We start from the raw sequence: 27,106 nt of genomic DNA, 5'->3' as shown, positions 1-27,106 counted from the left end.
CACTCTATTATTTCTTCCAAGAATTACAACTTAAGGAGGACATGAGCACATACATGGGATTGGTTTTTGCATAATTTCCTAGCTAGGCATGTTGGAGAGAAGGGCCGTGCACTAGCCTTGGAAGCACCCGATTGGGTTGGTTGCATGTCCTTTGAGAAGAGATTTCTCTGCACATGGGTCATGCTTTCATGTGAGGGGCACCCTAATGTAGGAGCATCTTGGAAATAAGGGCAATCTTGCATCACCCAAAAATATATATTTTTTGTTCTGCCTTTTTCAATAAGGGTTATTTCAATGCAAAGTTGTCATTTGTGAAAATTTCCTATTTTTAGCAAGTTGGTCATATGAGCTCAGAATGCTCTAATTTCATAGGTGGAGATTCATCTTATAGATATATAGGCCTATCAGTTGTGTTTCATTGCCATACCATTTGTATTGGTAAAGTTATTTAGGATTGTGGTACAGAATCTTTGAGCTCGAAGGCCTTAGAGGCTTCAAAACGAGGTCGAACCCTAACTGACAACACTTGTGGTGAAATTGTAGATTAGAAGTTGTGGTTTTTGAAAGTGGTTGTAGTAGCCAGTCAAAGTTATGGCCTCCAGAACTTGGGCTAGCTGAAATTATAATTTGAAATTGTTTTAAGACGACTCCAATGTAATAAATATGAAAAATAAAATAATTTTATGGTTGGTTGGCCTCAAGGGTTAGGGATAAATTCTAGAACTTTTTTGAGCGGTGGAAAATCATCTATATAACAAAGGCCCGTAGGGGTTGTCTAGGGCAGCTCTAGGTGTTTGTTTGTGGTTCTGTCTTACAGATGATTGTAAGGAAAATGCCCATGTGACTTTGCATGTTGTATTTCAGAAATCTATTATTCCATACTTTTCAATATAATAAGAAGCCCATTTTTTTGTTCTTGCAAATTGTTGTTGTTTCTCTATTTCTATTATGTGTTTGTGGTATTAACGGGAGTATTCTTCATCAAGTGGTATCAGAGGAGTTCTAGAGTGTGTAGATAGATTGTCGAGTGTGAGGCACCTTCACAATTGTGGTTTAGGGATTCAACGATAAGCGCAAAAATGCCTCCACGAAGGGAACGTGGTGGAAGAGAGATGTGACACCTAAGGGTTTTAGATCTCTCTAGAGAAAAGTGCAAGCATTACAAGCAGGGTATTTTTAGTGGCTAATATTCGCCAATTGGCTAAATTTAGAAATTTTTGGCTAGTAATTTGGCTAATAATTTAAGATTGGATGCAACCTAAATCACCACATTTTTATAAAATTTAGTTCTAAAATGTTTTAAATCACTCTAATTTCTTTTATTAAAAAATTTAAACTCAAAGATTCGACACAATATTCGATACATAATTACATTTGATTCACCTGAATATTATATATTAATGGAGAAACTAAATTAATTCACCAATAATTCTTCATCAAGTGGTATCAGAGAAGGAGTTCTTGAGTGTGTAGATAGATTGTCGAGTGTGAGGCACCTGCACAATTGTGGTTTAGGGATTCAACAATAAGCACAAAAATGCCTCCGTGAAGGGAACGTGGTGGAAGAGAGGTGTGACACCTAAGGGTTTTAGACCCCTCTAGAGAAAAGTGCAAGCATTGCAAGCAAGGTATTTTTAGTGGCTAATATTCGCCAATTGGCTAAATTTAGAAATTTTTGGCTAGTAATTTGGCTAATAATTTAAGATTTGGTGCAACCTAAATCACCACATTTTTATAAAATTTAATTTTAAAATGTTTTAAATCACTCTAATTTATTTTCTTAAAAAATTTAAACTCAAAGATTCGCCACAATATTCGATACATAATTACATTTGATTCACCTAAATATTATATATTAATGGAGAAATTAAAATTAATTCACCAATAATTATCATAATTATTAGTTTTTTCAGGGATACATCACCAATATTTAGTTTTCACTATTAATTTAAAATATAATGTAATGATCCTCATAATATTCTGAGGTAAAAAATGTTCAATTTTGATTTGTAATATTCCATGGTTATTAATAAACTTCCTATTATTACTGAGATTCGCCAATATTTTCTAAACAAAAGTTATGATTCCAAAATATTTGCCAATATAAATAATATCTAAAATTAAATAAAAATTGAGAGAAATAATTTTGTTTTTCAAAATAATGAAAGATTCGACAATATTTGATATCATTTTGTAGAGGAGGGTTTCCTAAATATTACCCTAATTGCAGCAAGTGATTCACAGAGGGATGAATATTGTAGTAAGAGATGAAAGTGAGGATGAATGGGACAAAGGAGGACATGTTGAACAGGAAGGAGAAGGAAAAGCTAGGAACCTTGAGGAGGAAAGGTTTTTTAGGGCCATTTCTAAGATTGGAAAGAGACGCAAGATTGAAGGCCCCATATTTTTGATAAATCTTAACCCAGAGGAATTGATTGACCATATCAATGAATTTAATGAATATTTTGAGTATGACGATATCAAAGATCCTAATAGAGTCAAGTTTGTGAAGCTTGGACTAAAGGGTCATGAGAATCAGAAGATTTGGTGGCAGGAGATTCAATTCGAGTGAAATAGAAGAGGAACCAAAATATCACAAGATGGGATCAGATGGTGGATAGATTGAAGCGACAATCATTTTGGTTTATTCTGAGCTTGATCTACTAAAGAAAATACAAAGGTTGAAGCAAGTGGAAAGATCTCTTCAAGAGTATATAGAAGAGTTCTATCAAGTTCTCATCAAAACAAGTCATGTGGAAGCCGACAAGGAGAAAGTTTCTTGTTACCTTAATGGGTTAAGACCAAGTATTCAAAAGGAGTTGAGTCTGATTGAACAATATAGAAGAGGCGTAGCAATTTTCCATGACAATAGAGGAAAAGTTGAACAAGAAGTCTGAGAGCAGGCAAAATGGAAGAGGTTGTGGTTGAAGATCCAACAGACGATCTTATGTAGGCCTAAATGAAGATTAGAAAAAAAGGATAAGGCCAGCAGTAGTCAGAATCAGAGGGGAAACAATTTCAATCATTTCCATGATCAAGATGATTGATCTCAAAGTGGAAGAGGAAGAGGACAAGGACCTTGGAAGAGAAGGTTTTCGTGGAACATGTTTTCATTGTAGAGAATAAGGCTACAGGAATTATGAACGTCCTCAGCACCAATGAAGGACAAATAGGTGAGTTGAAAGCCAAGAAAGAGTTGCACATGTGGATGAAGATGTCGAATCATCATATTCTAAAGATATTGAAAAAGAAGTCCTAGTTAAAAGAAGAGTTATGTTGAGTGGTGAGAATGAACCTAAGCAAAGAAGGATCTTGTTTCACACTAGGTGCAAGTGTGAAGATAAATGTTGTGATGTGATTATCGATAGTGGAAGAGCTGACAATTTGGTGACTGAGGAGATGGTCACAAAGTTAAAGCTCGAGACACAGAAACACCCATGTCCATACAAGATTGCATGTGTGCAAGATGACCACAAGGTCATGGTCAATGAACAACGCCAAGTAAAATGTTCAATATTCAGAGCTACCATGATGAGGTACTATGTGATATCAGACCCATGGATGCATGTCATATGTTGTTGGGTAGGTCTTTGCAGTTTAACAAGTGTGTTGTAATTGATGGTTGTACAGATACTTATTCCATGACAAAGGATGGAGTGAGACGCAAGATAAAGTCATTGAAAGACATAGAAGAAAAAGTATGTAGCAATACCAAAATATGTTTAGTTGATGGAAGAAAGTTCCTAGATGGTATGAGACATGAGCATATGCGTTTTTCTAAAATTCCAAAAACTGGTAAAGAAGTAGTAGATGTACCTACGGAAAGTTGCAGATTTGTTAGATGACTTTCAGGATATTGTATTTGATAATGAGTCTGATAGATTACAACCTGTAAGGAAGATCAATCATCAGATAGACTTGATTCCAAGAGCCAGTTTGCTAAATAAGGAAGCACACAGAAGGATCCACCAGCAAAAAGTGAGGAGTTGAATAGGGAAGTATAGGAGTTATTGTAGAAAGGGGTTGATTTGAGAGAGTATGAGTTCATGTCCTATACCAGCAATATTAGCACCAAAGAAGAATGGGGAATGGAGGATGTATACAGATTCTAGGACTATCAATAAGATCACAATCACGTATAGATTTCCCTCACCAAGGATGGATGATATTATCAACTATTTGAGTAGAGGTGTGTATTTGACAAAGATAATCCAAAGAGTGGATATCACCAGATTTCGATCAAAGAAAGAGATGAATAGAAGAGTGCCTTTAAGACAAAAGAAGGGGTGTATGAGTGGTTAGTCATGTCTTTTGGGCTATCCAATGCACCAAGCACTTACAATGAATAAGACATTGTAGGAGCATATAATGCATATTTGTGGGGTGTTTGAGAAGTTAAGGGAAGAGAAATTGCTATAATTTGAAGAAATGCAGTTTTGTGAAGGAGTTAGTGTATCTAGGATTTGTACTTTCAGCAGAAGGCCTAAAAATGGACTCAAAGAAAGTGAAGGCTATCCTTGAATGGCCCACTCCAAGGAGTGCCACTGATGTAAGCTTTTTTCATGGTTTGGCTAGCTTTTATAGAAAGTTTATCAAGATATTTTGTAGTGTCTGTAGACCCTTGACTGAAACAATGAGAGGGGATAGGAAGGACTTTAAGTGGACTACATGAGCAGATAAGTGTTTTGGGTAGTTGAAACATAAAGTAACAAAACAATCTGTTTTAGCATTTCTAGATTTTAATAAGGTCTTTCAAGTAGACAATGATTTTAGTAGTACTGTAATAGGAGTTGTTTTGAGCCAAGAAGATAGACCTATTGCTTACTTCAGTGAGAAGTTAAATGATGCCAAGAGAAAATATTAAGTTTATGATCAAGAATTTTATGCTATAGTTCAGGCATTGAAGAGGTGGAGACATTATCTTCTTCCTAAGGAATTTGTTTTATATATTGATCGTCAAGCTTTGCAATATTTGAATAGTCAAGGAAAGTTAACTTGGAGGCATTTGAAATGGTTTTAAGTTTTTGCAGAGTTATACATTTATTTTGAAACACAGGAGCAGAAAGTAAAACAGGGTTGCAGATGCTCTTAGTAAGAGACATCTTTTGCTGAAAGAGATACAGATTGAGGTTGTTGAGTTCAAGAAACTCAAGAGTTTATAGCTAGAGGATCTTGATTTTGGTGAACCTTGTCCAAAGCTTGTACAGAACCTATTACTCTAGACAAAACAAAGTGATTGGATTTCATCATCTAGGATGGTATGCTATTCAAAGGAGGTCAGTTGTGCATTCCAAGAGGTTCTATGAGGGATAATCTCATCAAGGAGAAGCATAGTGGAGGGTTGGTTGGATATTTTGGTCAAGATAAAACCATTGCATTGGTCAGTGAGAATTATTACTAGTCATAGCTGCAGCAAGATGTCAAGAAGTTTATACAGAGTTGTAGAGCATGTCAAATGGCAAATGGGGCAAAGCAAAATATAGGATTGTATCAACGATTAGTACTAGAGAAGCCATGGGAGTATATCAGTATGGACTTTGATTTACCACGGACTCAGCGAGAGCATGATCCAATTTTGTGGTGGTTGATAGATTTTCAAAGATGGCACATTCCATTCTCTGCAAGAAGATTATTGATGTTGTTCATGTGGCAGAATTATTTTTCAAAGAAGTTTCAGATCAAGACACGAAGTTTTTTGGGTATATTTGGCGCACATTGTGGAAGAAGTTAAAGACTTATTTGAAGTTCATCTCATCACATCATCCACAAACTAACAGACAGACAGAGATGGTGAATAACAGTTTGGGGAATTTGTTGAGGTGTTTGGTTAGAGATAAGCCAACGGGATGGATATGATTCTACTATGAGCAAAATTTGCATATAATAATTCTATCAATAGCAGCACTAGTGAATCACCATTTCAGATAGTGTATGGAAGTAGTCCCAGAAATGCTTCAGAATTGAGGAAGTTGGACAATGGGAGATAAGTAGTGTTGAAGCTGAGGATTTTGCAGAACACTTGAAGGATATTTATGAGAACGTGAGGAAGCATATTAATAAAATTAATACACAGTGCAAGGCTAAGCCAGATGAGAAAATGAGGCATAAGGAATTCCAATTGGAGGTAAAGTCATGGTTCATTTGATAAAGGAGCATTTTCAGGTATGTACAAATAATAAGTTGAAAATGAAGAAGTTTGGACTATGCAAGATACTAAACAAACGTGATTCAAGAAATGTCTATGATGTTGAGTTGCTTATTGAACTGAATATTTCACCAATATTCAACATTTCATATTTGACTAAGTATCATGAAGGAGGTGTTGAAGATGAGGTCATTAAAGCACAATGGAGTATTCTGGTGACTACTTCAGCTACAAAAGAGTTTGAAGTTGTATTAGATAGTCATATTGGCGGAAGCACAAGGAACATGACATATGTAGAATATATGGTCAAATAGAAAGGATGACCTATAGAAGGCTCATCATGGCTAACAAAGGAGGAGGTTAACAATCTTGGTATCCATCTGAACACCTGAGATGTAACAAGGTCACTTCAAAAATTACCTTGGGTGTCTGATGCACAAGCATCCTGGGTGCAAGGCCAATCTTGCATCAACAAAAAAAAGAAATTGTCTTTTTCAATAAGGGTTGTTTCAGTACAATGTTCCAATTTATAGAAACTTACTATTTTTAATAAGTTGATCATATGAGCTCTGAAAGTACAATTTCACAAGTGAAGGTTTATCTTAGATATATCAATCCGCTAGTTGTGTTTAATTGCCATCACATCTGTTTTGGTGAAGTTGTTGAGGATTTTCGATACTGAATATTTGAGCTCAATTTTGAAAGCCTTAGAGGCTTCGTTACGAGGTTGAATTCCAACAAATAGTCCTTACAAGGTCAGTGTGTTGTAGATCAAAAATTATAATTTCCAAAAAGTGATTGAAATAGCCAATTGGAGTTACAGTTAAAAAGTTATGGCCTCTGGAAGTTGGGCTACCTAAAATTATAATTTGAAATTATTTTGAGCTGACTCTAATGTAATAAATATAAAAAATAAAATAATTTTAGGGTTGGTCAGCCTCAAGGGTTAGGGTTAAATTCTAGAATCTTCTTGGGCGGTTGGTGTAGGAGCACCTAGGCTAACTCCTAGTCCTAACTGTACATTTTGGTTTTGGCTTGTATTGACCTTAGCCAAGTTAGTTGGTTGTGTGTGGATCTTAGAAGGTCATGTGTGGTTGCTCCTAGGTGGATTTGACTACGCTCAATCCACTCTAGTTGTTTTGTTTACCTTGTGTTTAGGTTGTTAGGAAGCAAGATTAGGGATATGGGTCTTATGCCCTAGAAACCTGAGGAAGGTATGGTTTTGAACTTGTTTTGTACTCTATGATGTTTTTACATCCTTTTGCATAGGTCGGAGGTCATACATTGTCCTTCGGCAAAAAGTTGAGAAAGATATCAAAAAGATGAAAATTGTTGCAAAAGTGGTCAAATATGCCAAAATATTCAAGATCATATGAATTGATGCTCTGAGGGCTAAACCATGTCTAGACATCATAAATGGATGTTGGACCTGCTTGGAAAGCTCCAAGTGATAAATGTCCAAAAATTGCAAAAATGCAAAAGTTGTCAGCAACGTTGAAAAGTTGCATGACAACATTTAAGCAGGAATTGGGCATGTTGTGAATCTGAGGTTGATGGTTACTCTGACTGACTAAAACCTCTTGGGAAACATATAAAACCATGAAGTAAACCCATAGCAAGGGTTGGAGTTTTTCAGAAGTGAAGTTTTGATAATAAAGACACAAAATACAATTACAAAGATATAGTTCTTGTATTTTCTTGATTGCAAGAATGCATTGATGGATTGAAAGCCTCAGTTTAGCTTTGGATTCTTGTAATTCATGTTATTATAGTACTTTTTGATTTAGAGTTCAGATTGTTTAGAGTTCATTTGTTCATACTTTTTAAATCTTTTGTTATTAGTTTGTTCATTGGTTCAGTTTTGACAACTTTTGGAAGAATGGCTCCCCCATAAATCCTTACCTTGGAATCATCATGGTTTTTGGGGATATGGAAGAGGAGCCCTTGTATAGTGTACATAGCAAGAGAGAGGCCTGGAAAACCATGGCTGCTATTTTTAATGTGATGCCCTAGCGAGCCTTTGGTGCATGGCTAAGTGATTACAGTCCTAGCAAGCTAATTTGGATGGATTGAATGTGTTGGGTAGTTCAATCTGAGTGTTAGAGGAGGAAGGATGTGTGAGGAAGCCACATGGGAAAGAAGAAGGTTCCAAGACTATTTTGGTTATAAATTTCATCATACCCTAGTGAATGTTGATTAGAAGTGCTTGAAACCCTTGGTTTTAGGCATTAAAATAGCAAAGGGGTGTACGAACAGGTTGAAGACCTAAGACCCCCAAAATCTTGAAGCTTTCCCAAAAGGGTATTCATAATAGAGGTTAGTTTGCCACCTTGTTAACAAAAATTTGGAGTTATAGCCCAAAAACCAACTTTGGAGGCCTAATTCTACTAAGTCTAATTAGTACACTTTTGTCAACTTTGAGGGAATCGATAAGAAGACCTATGGATTTTGAGTCCAAAAGGTTAGGGGAAGATTAAAGACCATCTGGCTGCATTCCTCACTCCATGTTGAAGGTAGAATGTCCATTTTTGGTAAAGTTGTGATCTTGAGGAGTAGGTGGGAATGTCCTTAGGAAGAGTGTAAGTTGCAAAATCATTGGTATAACTGGATGGTGAAGTGTGGAGGGTAGGATAGATATCCTCTTGAGGTTAGGGTGACAAAGGGGAACTCTAATAGGCTAGAAGAGAGCCTAGGTAAATCCTTAGAGAAGGAAAGGACTAGCAAGCAATCTAGCTTACATCAGCGGTGGAAAATTGCATATATAAGAAAGGCTCATAGGGTTTTCTAGGACAGTTCTGGGTGGTGGTCCGTCGCTCTGTCTTACAGAAGATTGTAAATAAAATGCCCATGTGGCTTCGCATGTTATATTTCTAAAACCTGTAATTCCATACTTTTGGAGATAATGAGAAGCTCATTTTTTGTTCTTACAAATTGTTGTTGTTTTATGTTTTTTGTTATGTGTTTGTGGCATTAAGGGGAGTACTCTTCATCACACCAATATTACTATAGGAAAGAGCATAAATTTGAAAGGGCGTCGAAGTAGATAGGGGCACTAGAGAGAACAAAAATGCACAACAGCTTTCTAAGGCACATGAGTTTGGAGGCAAAGTCTTTTCTGAGCTTGGGCACCATTAGAAGGATCCATGTAGGGAAGGTGACAATTGATCAGTTTAGAGAGAAGGCACTGCCATGAGTGGCAGTAGAATTGATGTGAGGAAAAGAGGATTGTTGAAGGAGGTGCGAGTGAGTAGAAGTTTGTAGCTGCAAGTTGTGGATAAAATAGAGAGAGGGAGTTATAGGAAAATAACACAGGCGAAGTGATAAGAGGTTGGTCACTGGGCGGTTGGATGAGTTGTTTTGTGATACTCTTTATCAATTTTCGATTTAAGGTATGTGACGAAGATCCAACTATATCTTGGTCTCATGATTTAGTAATTACATCAAAACAAAATTTAAATTTATCCCAAATTAGTATTCTTTCGTACTCAATAACAGGTTTAAGATCTCAACTCTCTAATTATCGGATTTCTTCGTCAAACGCGACAATACTTGTAGCAATGTTTTAATGATTGCAATAGTTAGGTCATCTTAGAAATTTTAAATCTGAGGTTAGGAAGATAGTTATCGATCTTTCAGATATTAATTTCAGCTCTTTTAAAGCTTAGATATCAGATATCTTAATGTGTGACAGAGTATAAGCTAGAAATTACCAAGTAGGATAAACTAGCTAAATTGGTTATTCAATGAAATTTGAAGTAGGTACATTTGGTTATAGGCTAGTAAGAACATTTTTTACTTGTTATTTCGGTCTAATCTATTAATCGGTTGGCAAGCTTTATTGGAGGTGTGTTATGGCTTTCACATAACTAATTTATTCGTAATTTTTATCTATTTTATGCTAGTAATATTGATTAGTGGAATATATTATGCATAATGAAGATTACATTATCTTATCCTAAAATGACTCTTGATTTTTTTATTCTTCTAGTTGTGTTATTAGTAACCTAGTGGAATGGATGCTTTTAAAAATGTGAGATGAAATTTCTGACTTTTGCAAAGGCTGATATCGGTTCATCCTTGTCTATATTCCTTGGTAGAGACTTGTAGTTGTGTGTCCTTATGTCAAATAAGAAGTTAGGATTTTATTTATTAATAAGATAAGTAAATTAATTTAAGTATATAAACTAGTAATTTTAAGTCTAACATGTGAAGTTTGAATTCTACAGCTAATACTTTAGAGTTACAAATCAAAGTATATCTATTAGAGTTTGATTTTACTTAAAAGGTGAATTAGGACATTTATGTCACTAGCTATATATGTCATTTCCGTATATTGTTGCTACAAGGCTTAGGTAAGATTTGGATATGTATATTTTTGCTTAATCATCAAGCGTGTTAAACATAATGTAGTTTTGCCTAGTGTAAATGTCATTCTCATCATGTGTTTAGTAAAGGAGTTTGGAGCTAAGTGTATACTATGTTGAAATTGGGTTTATTATATAATGATACTTGCTCTATACCTAGATTTTCTTTGTGTTGTATTTGATGTCAAAATAGTTGTGTGTGATTTTGTGATTGAGGTTATCTTCTATTCTTCATGTTCATGTTCTTGGTGACTTGATTTTGGAGGCTCATTTGTATTTGACTTTTTCCTTTGTATGATGTTCAATGTAACCTTGGAATGGAAATCTTATAGTAACGTTCTTGACTCTCTAGTCTTGTGAACGCACATCATCCTATGTTAACGTACTACTATGATTATGAACAACTTAGTGTTTATGATGGATCCAACTATTCCTGTGTAGTTCTTTGATATGCCTTGGTAGCTCTATCGACTTTGATTATGAAATGGATCCTTTGGTCAGTATCGTTGCTTTATGCACTTTTGGCTTATTTTTGTGGCAAGGGGATGGCCGAACACAGAAACCCCTAAGATGTGGCAAAAGTGGACCGCTACGGAGCCTATAGCAGAGAGCAAAATTGAGAACCTAATGCGAGTAAAAGAACAAGCGTATCAGGAGGTATACTATGCTCTACGTAGAAGTGAGGCAGATCAAGTGGTAGCAGCAAGGGCTTGGGAGGAGGAAGCTACCAAATTAGCCATAGTAGAAGCCAGTTTGGTCGCACAACAGATAGCTTGGGAGAAAGAACAGGCAACACTCATTGCTGAGAGGGAATTGGAGAAGGCAACATTTGTATCTCAGTTGGGGGACGCAAAGAGGGAGTCGGATGAAAAAGAGGTAGAGCTCTGGAACATTGTTGAGATGATGAAGAGAGCACTAGAGCTTTAGGTGCAGGCCAAGGTGGATTTGGATGCCCGGACACAACAAGTGCATGAGTTGCAGGCAAAGTTGAGTGAGCTACGGGCACAGAGGACGTCTACTACACCCGCCCTACTAGGGACGCAAGCCTCTTCTTCTTAGTTTGTTTTGAGTCTTGATGTACTTAGTAGTTTTATTTTCTCTATTTTATCGTCTAGAGATGACTTTTCTTTTGGGGGCGATGATGTTGTCAGTAAAAACTATATTATAGCCAACGGGATTAGTTAACGTCTGAAAGGTTGCGTAACAATTGAGTCACCCCTTCGGGAAGTATGTGTACATCATCCGAATGGAATTATGAATCATTATTGTAATTGTGATTGTATATCTGCTTATATGAATAAAGTACTATTGTGTTCTTATTGTGTTCTATGTTACATTCTAGTCTCTTAATGCGATAAATATCCATTTACCCTGTACAATAAACATGCGTTGGAACCAGAAACCTTACATCAATGCCAAAAACTCCCACATGGCTTTGTGTATTTCTGCCTAGTAGCCTTTGGTAACTTGAAGATATATGATAGGGACTGCTCTCCACCACTCTTACACATGTAGAAATTGTAATTTGCAATTGATCTGAAAATCTATCAAAACCTCTAAATTTAGGCTCATTGATGGCTTATGTCTAAAACCGTCTCCCTATTGCACAATATCATTGGGTCTTTCACCAACTCAAAGTACTAGAAACTCGAAAGATTCACAATCCTCCAAGCAATTGTAGAAACCCTTGGCAAATACCAGAGATCTCCCAAAGAACAAGCAAAACATCCATTCCCAATATGGTTCGGTTTCACCTTCTTTTGATTTAAATATTAAATTCACCAAATTGAACCATGAGACCTCAAGCCACGTTAATGATATTATTTCACTTGTTATTAAATACAAGGTTGACTTTATTAATAATTAATTATACCTTGGTCTTGGGTGTCAATACGCATAATATAAATAATTTCCTTCACTAATGACTTCGGCCCACACTCTACGTTAATAAATTTATAACAAGCTCTTTTATAAATTATTAATAAAGTAAAACCCTATTAATAGTTAAATAACCATAGCACAAACTATTAAACTCAATTCCAAAAAGTCAACCTTGATGTTGGATGTTCAACACTCAAGCCATTTGACCTTTTATAATAAAGTCGCATGAAGTAGATATCATATTCCCTTAAAAATAATTAATTATTATCAAATTAACACTTTAATAATAATTAAATGCCATAGCTCCATAAATAACCATTATCTAATGATTATGACTTCATCACTGACTAGCCCACTACTCCCATTGTCAATCTTGATGCCTTGCTAAAAATAGTAAGGGCCCCTCTCTAACATCCCCCGACTTACTACAAATAATAAGTCCCCCAAAATCAAATCAAAGACCTCTAAATATCAATTTCTCAGAACATATGAAGGGTTCGGAGATAAAAAACACCACCGTCTTCTAAAGAGCCAAACCTCAACAACAGGGTCCTCTTATAACCAATATTAGCCTAGGACCTATTAATGAGCTAAATCCATTTACTTTGATCACTGCTCAAAATGGGGACATTACATTTCACATCGCTGAAAGTACACATTAAACCAAGCCTTTAAGCCTAGGCAGGAGGAAAGTAAGTTTCTACCCTTTCAACATATAGCGGTAGATTTTCTAGTGGCTTTTTGTAATTCCTTAGACTATTCAGCAAATAGCAGAGGATCGGCCTATTATCCAAGTTCCCGTAGGTCAGCAATATGGATATTCAAAGGCTTGTAGGGGCCTTATAATCCATTTTGAGCAATTTGGAACAATTTCCTAAAGTTTAGAAGGGATTACTATTTTCTAGGGATTGATTGGGAGTTGACTAGAACGCATCAAGGGACCTCCAAGATTATTCTAGAATTTTACATGGCATTTTCCAATTGAAAATGTGCATTAAATCAAGCCCTTAAACCTGGGCAAGAGGAAAGTAGGTTTTTTGCCCTTTAAAATATAGTGGTGGATTTTTTAGTGGCTTTTTGTAATGTCCCTTCCTTAGACTTTTTAGCAAATAGACGAGATTGGCATATTATTCAGGTTCACATAGATCAGTAGTATGGATAGGGGACTCATTCAGAGATTCGTAGAGTTACATAGGAACTTTGTGAGCCATTTTGAGCAATTTGAGACAACCTCCAAAATTAAAGGGGGGGTTCTACTTTCTAGGGATTGACTGAGTGTCAATCGGAATGAATCAAGGAACCTATAGGATGATTCTGGAGACTTTGGTTGCAGTTCCTATTTTTAGGTAAGATCCCTATGTTTAAGGGGACATTGCCAGTTCACCTATAGCATTAAGGAATTATCGTTGGATTGGTGGCATCAATCAAATTTCAGTTTGGAGTCTAGATGATCAATTTATGAATAAACTGGAAATAATTAAATTATTTCTTGTTTGATTTAAATAAATATTAATAAAGTGACTAATTTTCACTTTATATTATAATAAAATATAAGTTGCCCCATTTCACACCTTCCTAGTGATGGAGTTAAAGTTTTTCAAAGGGGGAAAATTTTTATAATAATAAGGCCTTGAAGGAGATCAAAAATTCCAGGTCTGGCCATAGACTTTCAGCTAGTAGGATGAGCCATATGATGATAGATTGATGCTAGGGTACTTGATATCTACTTCTAGTTATTCGATAAATCTTCTTATCCTTGTTGGGAAACCATTTCCAAGGAATTTAATTGAGATTAGAATTGGATTTGATTTTTCCTGGTTAAATCACCTCCTACCAAGTTGTACAAGTGTGGGGTGCTTTTGATACTATGCCAAGGTGTTTTTGGGTGAGCCATTAAACCCAAAATGTTAATGGGTTAACTAAGTACAAAGAGTATGGGCTTATACCCCAAAGAACAACACCCCAAACAAGCCAAATAGGTGAAGAGGGAGACAATCAAAATGCTTACGCGTCTAATCAAATTGTGGTTTTTGGAGATAATAACACTTCACATGGGTGAAGCAATCTAGGTGGATCCATGTAAATATATACACTGTAGACTTGTAACTATGATATAAAATTCTTTATAATGTGAGTAGAATATAAAAAGGAAATTCCTTGTATACAAATGCTTGCAACAGAAAACTATCATAAACTCAGTAGACAATAACTTTCTAAGGTCATCAAAATCAAGCGTAAAAGAGGAAAAGGTCACTTGGTTAGCTTTTCAAAATCTACTCTATATTGTCTCTAGTTTGGAAATGTTGCATTACTTCTCCTCATGTTCTTGAGAACTTAGGAGTAAGGAATAGCAGAATTTGCAGAGAAGAATCAAGAAAGTTCAAAGAGAAATCAAGAGTGGATCATTCCCAAGAGGTGTCGGAGAAAATATATGCCTTCATAATTGAGCATGTGGAAGCCATGAAGGCCATATTCTTAGACTAGTTTTCCCCATGCTAAGGTTTCCAAGATAAATACTTTTGTCAATTTTCTAGTTAATATTTTCCTTCATTATTTGCTCTTGAATTACTATTGCTTCAATACAAATCCCTATTAAGTTGATGCTGATTCAAGAATAAATTAGGATTACAAGAAACGAGCCACGTGGACTTGCTGGCTCACATACAAAAAGTATAGTAAAGACTTTTAAGCCTGGAGGAAGATAATATATCTTAAATGGCAATAGAATGGTTTTATGTGGCTAGTCTATGAAAGACTAATTCCTCACAGAAAAGCATTGCTTAAAATATACATCGAGATTACTAGGCCTAGGTTGGCACATAAAAATTTTGAGGAAATTTTTATCTAATGAATTTGGGTAATTCTAATGTCCTGTTTTGAGTTATTTTTTCTAAAATTTCATGCCGGTTCCATTGTTGCTAAAATATTATACTTGCTTCTCCAAATATTTCAGATTTTCACTTAAAATTATAAGTAAACAGACTCTTAGAAAATGATATTACGTAGGGATTGGAATGCTTATATGTAAATAGTATGTGGAAACCTAACTTCTAGTGTGGGACTATACTCTCCTAGGGGATCACCAAGCCTGAATTGGTACACATCTCCTTCAGAAATGTTTCACTTTATTAAATGTTTACTACCTAGACGTAATAATTTGATTGCAAACAATGCTTGTTGCATATTTTGTTGGGGTCTTTCTTTGCAGTCCAAATAATTTTTAGTTTCCAGAAATTTTAGGTTCCAATCATTTTTTTAATTGGAAAAGGTATCAGAACAAAAATATTTTTGTGGAACTTAGCCCACATATTTTCCATGCATAGTAATTATACTAGTGATATTCTTCCTCGTGTACTTTTTTAAAAATTACAGGGCAAGGGAACCCACTTAGCATGCAAGCACTCTTTTAAGTGTTTGTTAGAAGAGGGAACAAATGGTGAATGTAATCCAAAAACTTGGGGCTTTCAACATTTCATCTCTTTCCCCATTGGTAAATTTCCAAGCATGTAATCCCTTAAGTCACCCTACTCAGATTTAACCCAAGTAATGAAGATTTCTATATCTTGTTTGTATGGCAACTACAGCTTTAGTTCTTACACTTGTCTCTAATTCCTGTCACATGATTTCTATAATCGTGTACGTTACCGAGTGGTTATAGCATTTTTGTATTTACAAACTCAACATATTCATATAAGAAATTCAAGGATTGTTTTTCAGCCTTTAGAAGGCTTACCAATAACCAGCTGGACGGCGACTCACATGCATATTTAGAACTTGAGCAACATATATAAACCCTCCAGCAGCCTGCAAATGAATACACAAACAGGTGAAACAATATATGTAAAGTCGCCAACTCAGAAGAGAGCTTGTTGATTTAACCATTGTAGAACTTTGAATCCAAAGAACATGTGGACTGGCTAGAAAAGAAACAATGGTGATGACTTCACCACTCACAATGCTGCCTCATCATTGAAAACAGATGATTGATAATGCAGTGCCCAAGCATGTGCTATACATCCGTAGTCATAGAATCATGCTGAGAGTGAACTACAATCTTAATAGATAGTTATGGGCGTGGACCCTAGAGAATCACTTAAGTACAATTTGAAGTATTGAACAATAGGAATACAGGGATAGGACTTTACAAACCAGAAAATAATCACTCTTGAACGGTACAAGGTTTTACTTGGGAAGAATCATCTTATGATGAAGTTAAATAATCTAACAGTTAACCACCCAGAAATTTCCATAATAGAGACAGAGTGCAAACAGTTCAAATGGGAGAGTCTGACCATGAATGTTCTTTCCTCTTAAACTGGGAGAAAACTCCAGATATATAGATTAAAATAGAGATAAATAAACATCCTAGAATCTATAGACATGCCGACGTTGTACGTACATTAATTTCCTTAATCAGCCAGTGCATTCCAGCCTGTTTCAATTGACTCTGTGTAGGCATACATCCCTGCACCATTGGATAGAAATCAGTTAGACAACGTAAACAAAGATAAATAGATATTCTGAGCCCAACTGTTCTCTTATCTACATAATGGCCAAAAACATCTGGGTAGACTACAATGGCAGCCAAACTTGAAGATCTCAACATACAGGAAAGCCCTAATCAGGGTATAAAATTCGATATTTTTAAAAAATAGACCTATTTCAATAATCAATATCAAAGACAAATGTGGGCATTATATTGTTTTCTAACTCAGTTGCTGTTGTACCCATATGAATTTTTTGTATTGCATTAAATTCATGACAGAAAATCTTATCGTTTTCTCTAATACAAGCACTTATGTTTCAAAAGCTTCTGTTGTCTATAACATTTAGTCCACTTTTTTATATCTTACAAGTTTTACAAAGATGTTTAAGCTAAAAACAAGAAGTAGGAAGATGTCCTAAATTCTTTGAGCTATTGAAGTGTTGAAATGTGTCCACCATATCCCCTCAGGGTCCCTGACATGGTTTAATGGCCTCCTGTGAGATCCTTAACTAAGATGGTAGCAGTTTCCTGAATAGGTGCTCCTTTAAGGAAATGGCCAAATCAATTCCTTACAAGTGATATCAGAGCAGGGACTCAGGTTCGAATCCTCTTGGGTAACACTGTCAAAAAGATTGTTGGAATGTGTTTAACATATCCCCTCAAGATTCATTAAATGGTTTTACAGCAACCCCTGAGATCCATAGTTGGGATGGTAGCAATTTCCTAAACAACTGCATCTGAATTATGAAAAATTTCAGACCCTTGAATCCACCTGATTTGTGAAAAATTTCAGTTTGCAAAAAATTGGCAGCTTGTTCGATGTCCCCTTTTTTGAACCAAATCAAGTCAAAGGACATAAGCCTACTTTTATTCCAACTAGACTAAAGGGTGGATTTCAAGGGTTAGATATAATAATAAAGTATTAAGTTGTCCAAAAGGTACTTTAATTTATAACTTTGAAAAGAGGAAATTTTTTATTAGAAAAGCCCATGATTATATATTGGAAACATGTCTAAAAGGAAAAATAAAAATTATAAAAGGGAGGATCTTCAGTTAAATAATATTAATTACCTTGAAGGTAATTAATGAATATAAGTTGGAAAAAACAAGAATATTCAATTACAAATAGTTTTAATTACTTCTAGGTTGGATCAAAAAAGAATTCAAAAAAAACATGACTCAATGCTGAGTTGTCTTGGGAGAAGAATCATAACAGCCCACAATTGAAGAGGTTGCCCATACCATCACATGAGCTTCTACTTAGAAGCCTATGGAAATCTCTCTTTGGTTGCATTCATCCTAAAGTTCTTCAATTGCTTTCTAGTTCAGACTTGGAGGAAAACAATATTTCAACCAATTTCTTGTGGAAACTTGATGAAGAAACAAAACACAACCAGTGTAAGTACAATGCAAGAGAAGGGCTCAAAAATTTGTTAGATAAATGACCAAGACTGGGGCAAAGATACTCTGGAGTTAAAACTTCACCTACTTCATTAGTAGTGGTAAGGTTTCCCTCTCCATTGTTGGAAACACATTTGAATTCATACCTTTAAGCATAGTTGAAAAACTCAGACTCAGCAGCCTAAAAAATTGGACTCGGACTTGGACTCAAAAGATACTTGAGAAAGGACTCGGCAAAAGGAGAAATTATGGTTCTGCAAAAAAAAAATTGCATTGTAATTTCCATTTTTTGAGACAGTGGAAAATGACAAGTCAATTTTATAAAATAATTATAAGTGACTTTGGAGTTCAATTAAAACTATTTTTTAAAAAGTATCTTTTCATTAAAAGGGAAAAAGGTGACAAAAGGGAAATAAGACAAAAGACAAAAGGGGAATTCGAAGAATCACGAGATGGATCCTTAAAGGAAGAATGAGGAGTTCATTTGGGACATGCTTGGTTTATTGTTCTATTTGGAGAATTTGAGTTTCTCTTGGAAAAACATTGGGAGAGCTTATAGCTTCCATTTCAGACTTGAGAACGCAAACCTTCAAGCCATTTCTAGTGGATTGGTTGCAGCCTTGGTTCATCATTGCGTAATGTTCCTGACTGAGCAGGGGGGAATTTTGAGTAAGCCTGGGAGGATTTCTTTTGTTGGAATCAGTTGTAGGGTTTCTCAGTTACCGTATGGCAGTCTGAGAGTATGGCATACAATCTGTGAGAGGTGCTTCGAGGTTGTTGGAAGTGGAGCAACTACAAATAAAACGTAAAGACTACTGGAATGGGTAACTGTGCGGTAGAGGCAGTACGGAAGCAACCTTTGGATGTCTATACGGAGTGGAATGGAAGCCGTACTGTGTGAAGGACAGGATGTCCGTATGGGGGGAATGGAAACCGTACGATGGGAGGGACCAAATGTTTGTACCGGGGGAATCGAAGTCATACAGTGGGAGGGGATGTATAATGGTCGTACGGTGTGTGGAGCAATTGTGCGGAGGGGTGATGAATAGGCCGTACGGTATGGGTTTTAGGCCACGGGGTTTGCAATGGGTTGTGCGGTGTGTGTAAAATGAACTACAACTAGATGCCAAAATAATACATTCACCAAAGATGCAAATTAACGCCAATACACATGTTTCAATCCAATCTCCAAAGATATATATGTGAATTTGCAAACAAGAGGGTGCGCAGATTTGCCAAATTCGAGCAAGTAATACAAAGACGAAATAGGGTGAGGTTTGAATCCCACCGAAACTGGAAAGCCAAGTAGGGAAGATCTTTCACTTCCAAAATGGTGAACAACAGAGAATCCCAACAAAAATTCGCAGTATAAAGAATAATAAACCAAATCGCATACCAATTACTACCTACAGGTCATAGTTAAATACCCATCGGGGAAACCTTCTGAAGGTGTAAAAAGATAGTTGACGGCCACACCTACCTATGGAAACAATTAAATAAAAATAGGTCCGAGATATACTAAATCACTCGGCCCATTAACAAAGGTTTGATTAATTATTTATTTTATGACAAGAACATTAGACATTGTAGTGGATTCAAGGCAAAGTTCAAGCTAAGCTTACAAGTTCTTTCTATGTGTTTCCAATCTGACTATTATTGCCATTTGTAAGATTGGATTTTATGCATGTTATTCTATTGCTGGTTTATAATACAAGAGTAAATCTGAAGTGCTAGAGTTAAAACTGAGTATTTTAACGAGCATATTGATTCATTAGCTGGGTGATATAGCATAATTTATCTATTTATATTCTAAAAATTATTTTCAGAAAAAAATTGAGATAATACCCATTAGGGATATTACGGTGGTTTGAGAGCATCGAACCTGACATCCTGTTGGGTATGGTCAAAGGTTCAATCAGAGCTTAGTTGCAGATATATAGATAGAGTAATGGGCTGATATATCAGGATGTAATTTATGATGATTCGGGAGCCCGTGCTAAATAGAGTAGTCCTTTAATATTTTGAAATTATAATTCTATGTGATTAGTGGAAATGAAATTTATTAATGTCTACGGTAAGAATTTCATTATTCCAGAGGTGTAAATTCTTGACGAGTGTAAGATTCTTATCGGGCCTTACTTATATCATAATATTGTTTATTTTTTGAAAACGTCAAATAAGTTCTTGATGTGAGACTACAATCGAAAATCTCAAGTGAAGAAGTAGAGAGATTATCTCAAAATCGCAATATTGAGTTTGGGTGCATAGAGATTATTGTATAACAAGAACAAGTTGTCATGAGGATTGTAGAGGTATTCCTAGCACCAATACAAGGGAGATTAATATAGCAAAGCCATTGTTGAAGTGCAAGTCGCTTAAATATTGGGATTAAAGGCTTGTTTATAAGAAGATACTATTAAAATTGTGTGTCGTGAACTATTGATACATCTACAAATTGACTATTGTTCGAGGGTGGTACTTTGATTATTTGATTACCAAAAGCTCAATGTTTGATTAACTGGGTCATTAACGACCAAAGTCACGTGAAAATATTCAGGAGAGGAAGAGCTCCTATTCGCTCATTTATAGTTAAGAATGCATGAGCAGTGCAATCGAGATGTGAAACAATAGGCACAAAACCAATGGAGGTGTTGGGACTTAAAATTAAAGCACTGATTTTGAGTACCCTATTTGAGAACTAACTCTAAATGAGCCCTTAAGAGCTTTTCATGCATATGTACCCGGCCTTCATTTTAAGGCCTATGATGTGTTTAATGTGTTTAACATCTTTCTTTCAGTACGTGCATGCATCCCAAAATGATAAATTGGCATTACAAGTCATTTCATGAAGTGTCATTATGAGCATTGATTAAATCTGCATTTTTGCGCAAGTGTCAAATAGCGACAGAAAGCCTAGTTCACAATTGAATATCTTGCACCCAATAAAGTTTCATGACTCAACACCTTGAGAGTGTCTAGTGTGCATATCAAACAACCTATGTTTCAAATTTCAAGTCATTTTGATATGTTTTGACATGGTTTGAATCCCTCAATGTTGGTAGTTCATTGTTATCATGCTAGTGCACATTGCTCAGTTTACCAATAGCCTACTTTGACTAGTTATAACTTTGACCCGTTATAACTTTGACTCATTTGACCCAATTGAAGAATTTATTTTTCCACTACATTCTAGGGTTTCAGAGTCTTGCTATGTTCCAAATTTGAGTTTATGACAAATCTGTTTGACTAGTTTTCAAACGCACTTCCAAACACAATTTCTAAAGTTTTACAGGTAACTGAAAGTGCGGATTGGTTGGTAGGCCTGTTCGGGATGTTATAACTTTGAAACCGTGATGGATGAAGCCAAACCAATTGCACCACTATGTTCTACTCTGAAAATACTCCGAAGTGTGCCACTTTGCAAGTTTTGACAAATCCATCCGCACACTTTCCCATGTCTATTCCGTATGCAAAAATCTATGTTTTGTCAGTATGCTCAAGCCTACAATTTCAAAAGGTCAACTTTGTGAGCTTGTCAAATGCGCCCAGTTATTCGGCATGAGCCCAAATCGCAAAATTATACTCTCCATGTGAAAGTGAACCAATACCTCAAACCTCCTTTCCCCAAGTGTCCTTTTGACCTGTTTTCAAAGCCAAAACCAAATGCATTTATATGTTCTCCGATATGTTGATTGCAGGGCAGTTTGAAGTAGGTGACTTCAACAATAGATATCTTTTGATTAGAATGTCATCATGAGTTGAGAATTTGCAGGGTGAAAGATTGTATGTCAAAGAATGGATGTGTCAAATGGTAGGGTCAGAACAGGTGTTTTAATCAGCTTTTAAAGCCTTCTTATAGGCCTTCCAGCACAGAAATGACAGTCTAAGTTGCCGGTACGGGTACGGGATACAGATACGTGGGTATGGCAACTTTTGGGGAGGGAGGTTTTGGTACGTTTGGGTACGTTCATACAAAAAACATGTAAAAATCAATAAATATATATGTATGCATGTACACAGCCTGAAAAGTAGAAATAAAAATTAAATTTAGAATACAAGCTATTAATATTAAACTATTTCAAAATATTATAGTTTAATCAGCCATTGGGGCTCACGCATAAAAGGTCTGCATACTAAACTATGAAATACAGTTCTTATTTGCAGTTTTAATCAGACCTTTTATCACAAATGACAGTCTAATCATTGTCTACATCCACCAATAGGCAATATGTCAAACAAAACTTAAATCTACGATAAATGTGCATAAATATTACACTAGCACATCTATAATCATTCAGATTTACTATAAGTCTAGTTTCATATCAATTTATCAAAATTTGAATGTTATGATAGATATCATATTCATTGTGCATTGATTCAACTGTTAAAACTTAAAAAAATACAAGTAGGCTATTAGTAATCAGCGTCATATGGGTCATCAAAATAATCAAGATTAGTGGAACCACATGCAGCCTATGAATCACTTGCACAACTAGAAGCATGGTGGCTGTTTGGCTCCATAGAAGGTAAAGATGGTGTGGCAACTGCAAAATCCAAATCAGTTCGCTTAGGATCTACATCCCACAACTTCGAGCCCCCTTCTTTGTACTGATTTTGCTGATGAGTAAGAAGGCGCAAGTTGGAATGCACATAAACCAGTTCTGCCTTACTTGCTGCCAATCGGTTGCATTTCACTAAGTGGATAAAGGAGTATGTACTCCAATTTCGCTCAGCTGAAGAAGAACTAGCAACCTATTGAAAGTTTGTCATAGTGTTAGAGTTACAATTATAAAATTAACTTTAAATCTGAAATTAGTAGTGTTAGAGAGTTGCAATATGAATAAAAATTGAGAAACTTACCTACGATAAAAATTTGATTGCAAGAATTTGAAGGTGTGGTGATGTATAGCCATTAAGGTACCACCAACCATGAGCATCCTTCGTGTACTTGTCACAGATAGCAGCAACACTTTGACTACTGGAGGATACGAAATCAACAAACTCACCTGTAACTAAATCCTCCATTTCACGATCACAGAAGAGTTTAGTAAGTGCTGTTCTACATCCATCACTTACTTCTCCATCTCTGTATGGTGGTACCCTTGTTGACTGAGAAAGAATTTCATCACTATAAAATTTTGGAGTCAATGCAAATGCAAGAAGATGTAGTGGGGTGGTCATTTTGTTCCACTATTCAACACAAATTGACTAAACTTCTTTGAAGAAAGTTTCTTCAGGATCTTTCTCTTTTTTATTGATGACATCTCTCATTAACTCAATCATTGAGTCAATGTCATCATATACCATTCCCAAACATGGGTGATCCATGTCAATAAAACGGATCATGCTTGTGATGGACTCAATGAAACTAAGAAGATATTCCACTCTTTCCCACCAAGAGTCTTCTAAGATCATTTTCTTTATTTGTTTCCCTTTCTGTATTGAATTGCCTCCATTGAGACCAACCTTAACCAATAACCATGCCAACAAGTGCCTATTGTACCAACACAAGTCGCCTCAAGACAATTGTGTTGGAGGCAAATCGAGTCTCAGCAACCTATGAAGAATTAAAAATCAAAATCAAAATAGAAAGAGATCATTATCAAATTTAAAAAATAAACTAATATTACTAGTGAAATGTAGAATTGAAAAGTTCAAGTGTTTCAATTACCTTCAGCAACTCCAACTGCGAAAATGATCTAAAAATGGCTTGTGACATGTTATGATTTGTGATGAACATCTGGATCTCTTCAACCTCGGCATAGATTTGTTTGATCCAATCTATTTTCTTACCCAACTTTTGTAGCATTAGGTTAAGAGAGTGGACAGCACAAGGTGTTCAATAGATGTGTTCAAAGTGTCTCTCAATCAACATACCTGCAGCTCGACAAGTCTTTGCATTGTCTATTATTACTTGGACAACATTTTGAGGACCCACATCCTCAATGCATTGTATAAGGATATCAGCAATAAATTGTGCATCCTTCACTTGTCCCTCACAATCCACAGCTTTTAGAAACATTGCCCCTTTAGGGCACACTACAATCACATTTATCAATGGTCGATTTTTGGTACCATTCCATCCATCAGAAATAATTGACACCCCTGTTTGTTTCCATGAGTTTCTAATGGGAGCCAATAAATTGTCTATGTTTTTTTGCCTCTTTTTCTAGTGAGGTGGTACACACCTCATAACTTGGCCCTATCCACCCTTGCGGAGCCTCATTCGCTTTTCCAAACATATCCTGCCAATATGGTGAGTGTACAACATTAAATAATAAGCCATTTGCATATACACATCTTCCACAACAACTTGATCTGCAATCTCCCTTGCAACATTCTTGAATACTCTCTCTAACGGCCCCTTGCTTCTCTTCGCAGCCACAGGTGGTTCTTCAATTCTGCCCAAGAATGGATGGTTCTCTACTATGATATCAAGAAAGTCACTATGAGATGGAGAAGGTGGGGGTCTTGAACTACTTCCTTTTTGTGTCAACAAAGGATAGTTTGTGGCACGTCCAACTCTTGCATCTACTTCCTCTTGCTCTTTGATGAATCCTGCTATTTGTTGGGGTGATAATCCTTCCTCATCTGGTCCTACACATGCTTTGATGCCCATTTGGGGAATGGCACATAAATGAGCTTTTTACGTGGCTGTAGGAGCTAGTTTTTTGCACATGACAAAAATTGCATTCCCAAACAAATGTTCCACCCCCTTTTACTTGACTTTTTATTGTGACATATTTCCATAATGGCGAGTTTGGGTCCGTCTTGAATTTGGGTCCACCAATAGAAGCTGCCATTATGTTATCTACAAGAGACAAGTTGAAAAAAACATATTCATATATTAAACAATAGGTAAATACTAAAAATAATTATTAATTATTAATAATATAATATTATTATTATTACATCTCTATCAATATGTTAAAAAAACTTACAATTTAAATTTGAAGTTCAAATATTTTAGAAACTTTAAAAATATTTAATATTATATTCAATCTACTAATTTTATTTATTGTTTATAAGATAAGATAAGATAAGATAATAATATTAATATTTAGTCTTTTGAAGTTTAATATTTAATAATTAATGATAAAAAAATTTAAAATTTGTAAGCAAGGTCTATATTATAATAAATCCTAAATCTGAGTACATACTCAAAGGTCGATGCAGGTAGGTTGCTCAACCCGTCTGCAAAAAAACCCATTTGCACTATCGTCGCTAACTACTCCCATCTGCACTCTGGAATAAAACCATTGGCACTACGTCTTTGAACGTCTTCTACGCAGGCGTCTTCGTATTTTAGCAGAAGGCAAGCTGTTGTTTTGGCAAAAAATGGTTTATGGCAGACAAACGATTCTATTCGCAGCAAACAAAGGCAGTTGAATGCGCTTTAGTTAGGAGATTTTAGGGTACGTGGATGTCGTCAGCCCCAAATTCGACGAAAACTCAAGTTGAAAACTCAAGTCAAAATGCCACATCCAAACACAGATTTGAAGTCAAAGTGCTACGTCAGCTAAAAACCGACCGGATATGAGTTGCCAAAAGCACATTCGTTCAATGCTTTTCAAAACGGAACCCTGTTCGATTCCACAGAGATTTTTGGACGATTCTGATTCTGAATTGTATCATACCAAGATGTGAAGGAAAATAAGGGAGTATCGATAACTTAGGTGAAAGTTCACAAGGATATTGAAAATAAGTTTTGATAGATTGATCGGTGATTTGATTCAAATTTAATTAATGCAAACAAGTTTTCAATCCTTTCTAGTTTGGTCTGATTATAATGAATAAAGTCAGTTTACTCTTTACTTGTGAGGATTAGTATGGATGAATCCTTATTGAGGTTGCACATATTTTATACGTATGAGATTGTTGTGGCAAACCAATTTCTAATTGCATAATGAATGTTTCTAGAATATGCCTCAATGTATATCAGTAAAAAAAGTGATGCAAGTGGTAAGGGTATAAATAGTGTAAGTTGCACACATTGTTGCACGATGGTTATTGTTGTCAAACTCAATTCATCTTGGATAGATAACTTGAGACCTTGCAAGTATCTTGCCAACTTGATACTTTCAGATTCAACCTCTTGTGTCCTCATCACCAATGCTTGAAACTCATTAGTGTAGGCTAAAACTGTTATGTCTTTTTGCCTTAGATTCATTCTTCTTCTATGAGGTTGAACTTCATAGTCTTCAGGAACATAGGCCTTCCTGAATAACTTCTCCATATTTGTCCATGTGGTTACTAGACCTTTGACATTCTTTGCTCTGTCACCTTGGGTGATATTCCACCATGTAAGAGCAGTGCCTTTCAACTTGGACTTGGCTATCTTTGTCCTTTGATTCTCAGGAATCTAATCACATTCAAAGAAACTATTTAGGGCATCCACCCAGTCAACTACAGCATCAAGGTTCATTCTCCCATCATAAGTTGGTAAGTCTAATTTGGCATCCATGGTTCTTCTTTCCGTGGACATAAGAGTTCTCACAAGCAGCCTCTAATCTGGAGGTACTTGTTCTTCTTCCTCCAAAGGGATTTCTTCATCACTCCCTTCATCAAATTCTTCAGAGTTCCTGGCTTTGGCAAGCTCTTCTCTAATCCTTTTCAACTCATCTCTCATTTGCTGCATCTCAATGTTTCTAAGTTCATCTCTATTCCTTTGTGCATCTTCCTTTATCTTCTGCTCCTTCAAATATTTCACTATGTCTGCATTAGACATCTCGGATGGCAATCCATCATTCTCTCCATCTAGCATTTTGACAAAAAATTTAGAAGCCCAAAGACCTAGATGGGCTCTAATAACACTTGATGCAAGTGGTA

At 35.8% G+C, this 27,106-nt stretch overlaps 1 protein-coding gene across 2 annotated transcripts in view; it reads right to left on the bottom strand.

Moving 5' to 3' along the window:
- Positions 1-27,106, bottom strand: part of LOC149543538 (uncharacterized) — a 225,968-nt gene that overhangs the window by 123,311 nt on the left and 75,551 nt on the right. For both annotated transcript variants that reach the window (XR_016355646.1, XM_089798331.1), the window contains 2 exons: positions 16,790-16,855; positions 16,124-16,194 (listed from right to left, as the gene is read on the bottom strand). Coding sequence is in view for 1 of the 2 variants with exons in the window: in XM_089798331.1 (XP_089654457.1) it covers positions 16,124-16,194; positions 16,790-16,855 (137 nt within the window). In the remaining variant the exon portion in view is untranslated. The remainder of the gene's footprint in view (positions 1-16,123; positions 16,195-16,789; positions 16,856-27,106) is intronic.

Source organism: Cupressus sempervirens, chromosome 8 (genome assembly GCF_028749045.1).
Source record: "Cupressus sempervirens isolate cs-2001-9-10 chromosome 8, ASM2874904v1, whole genome shotgun sequence".
In the NCBI taxonomy this organism is placed as follows: domain Eukaryota; kingdom Viridiplantae; phylum Streptophyta; class Pinopsida; order Cupressales; family Cupressaceae; genus Cupressus; species Cupressus sempervirens.
Note: the sequence above shows the minus strand (reverse complement) of the source record. Positions and strands in the feature narration are given on the sequence as shown.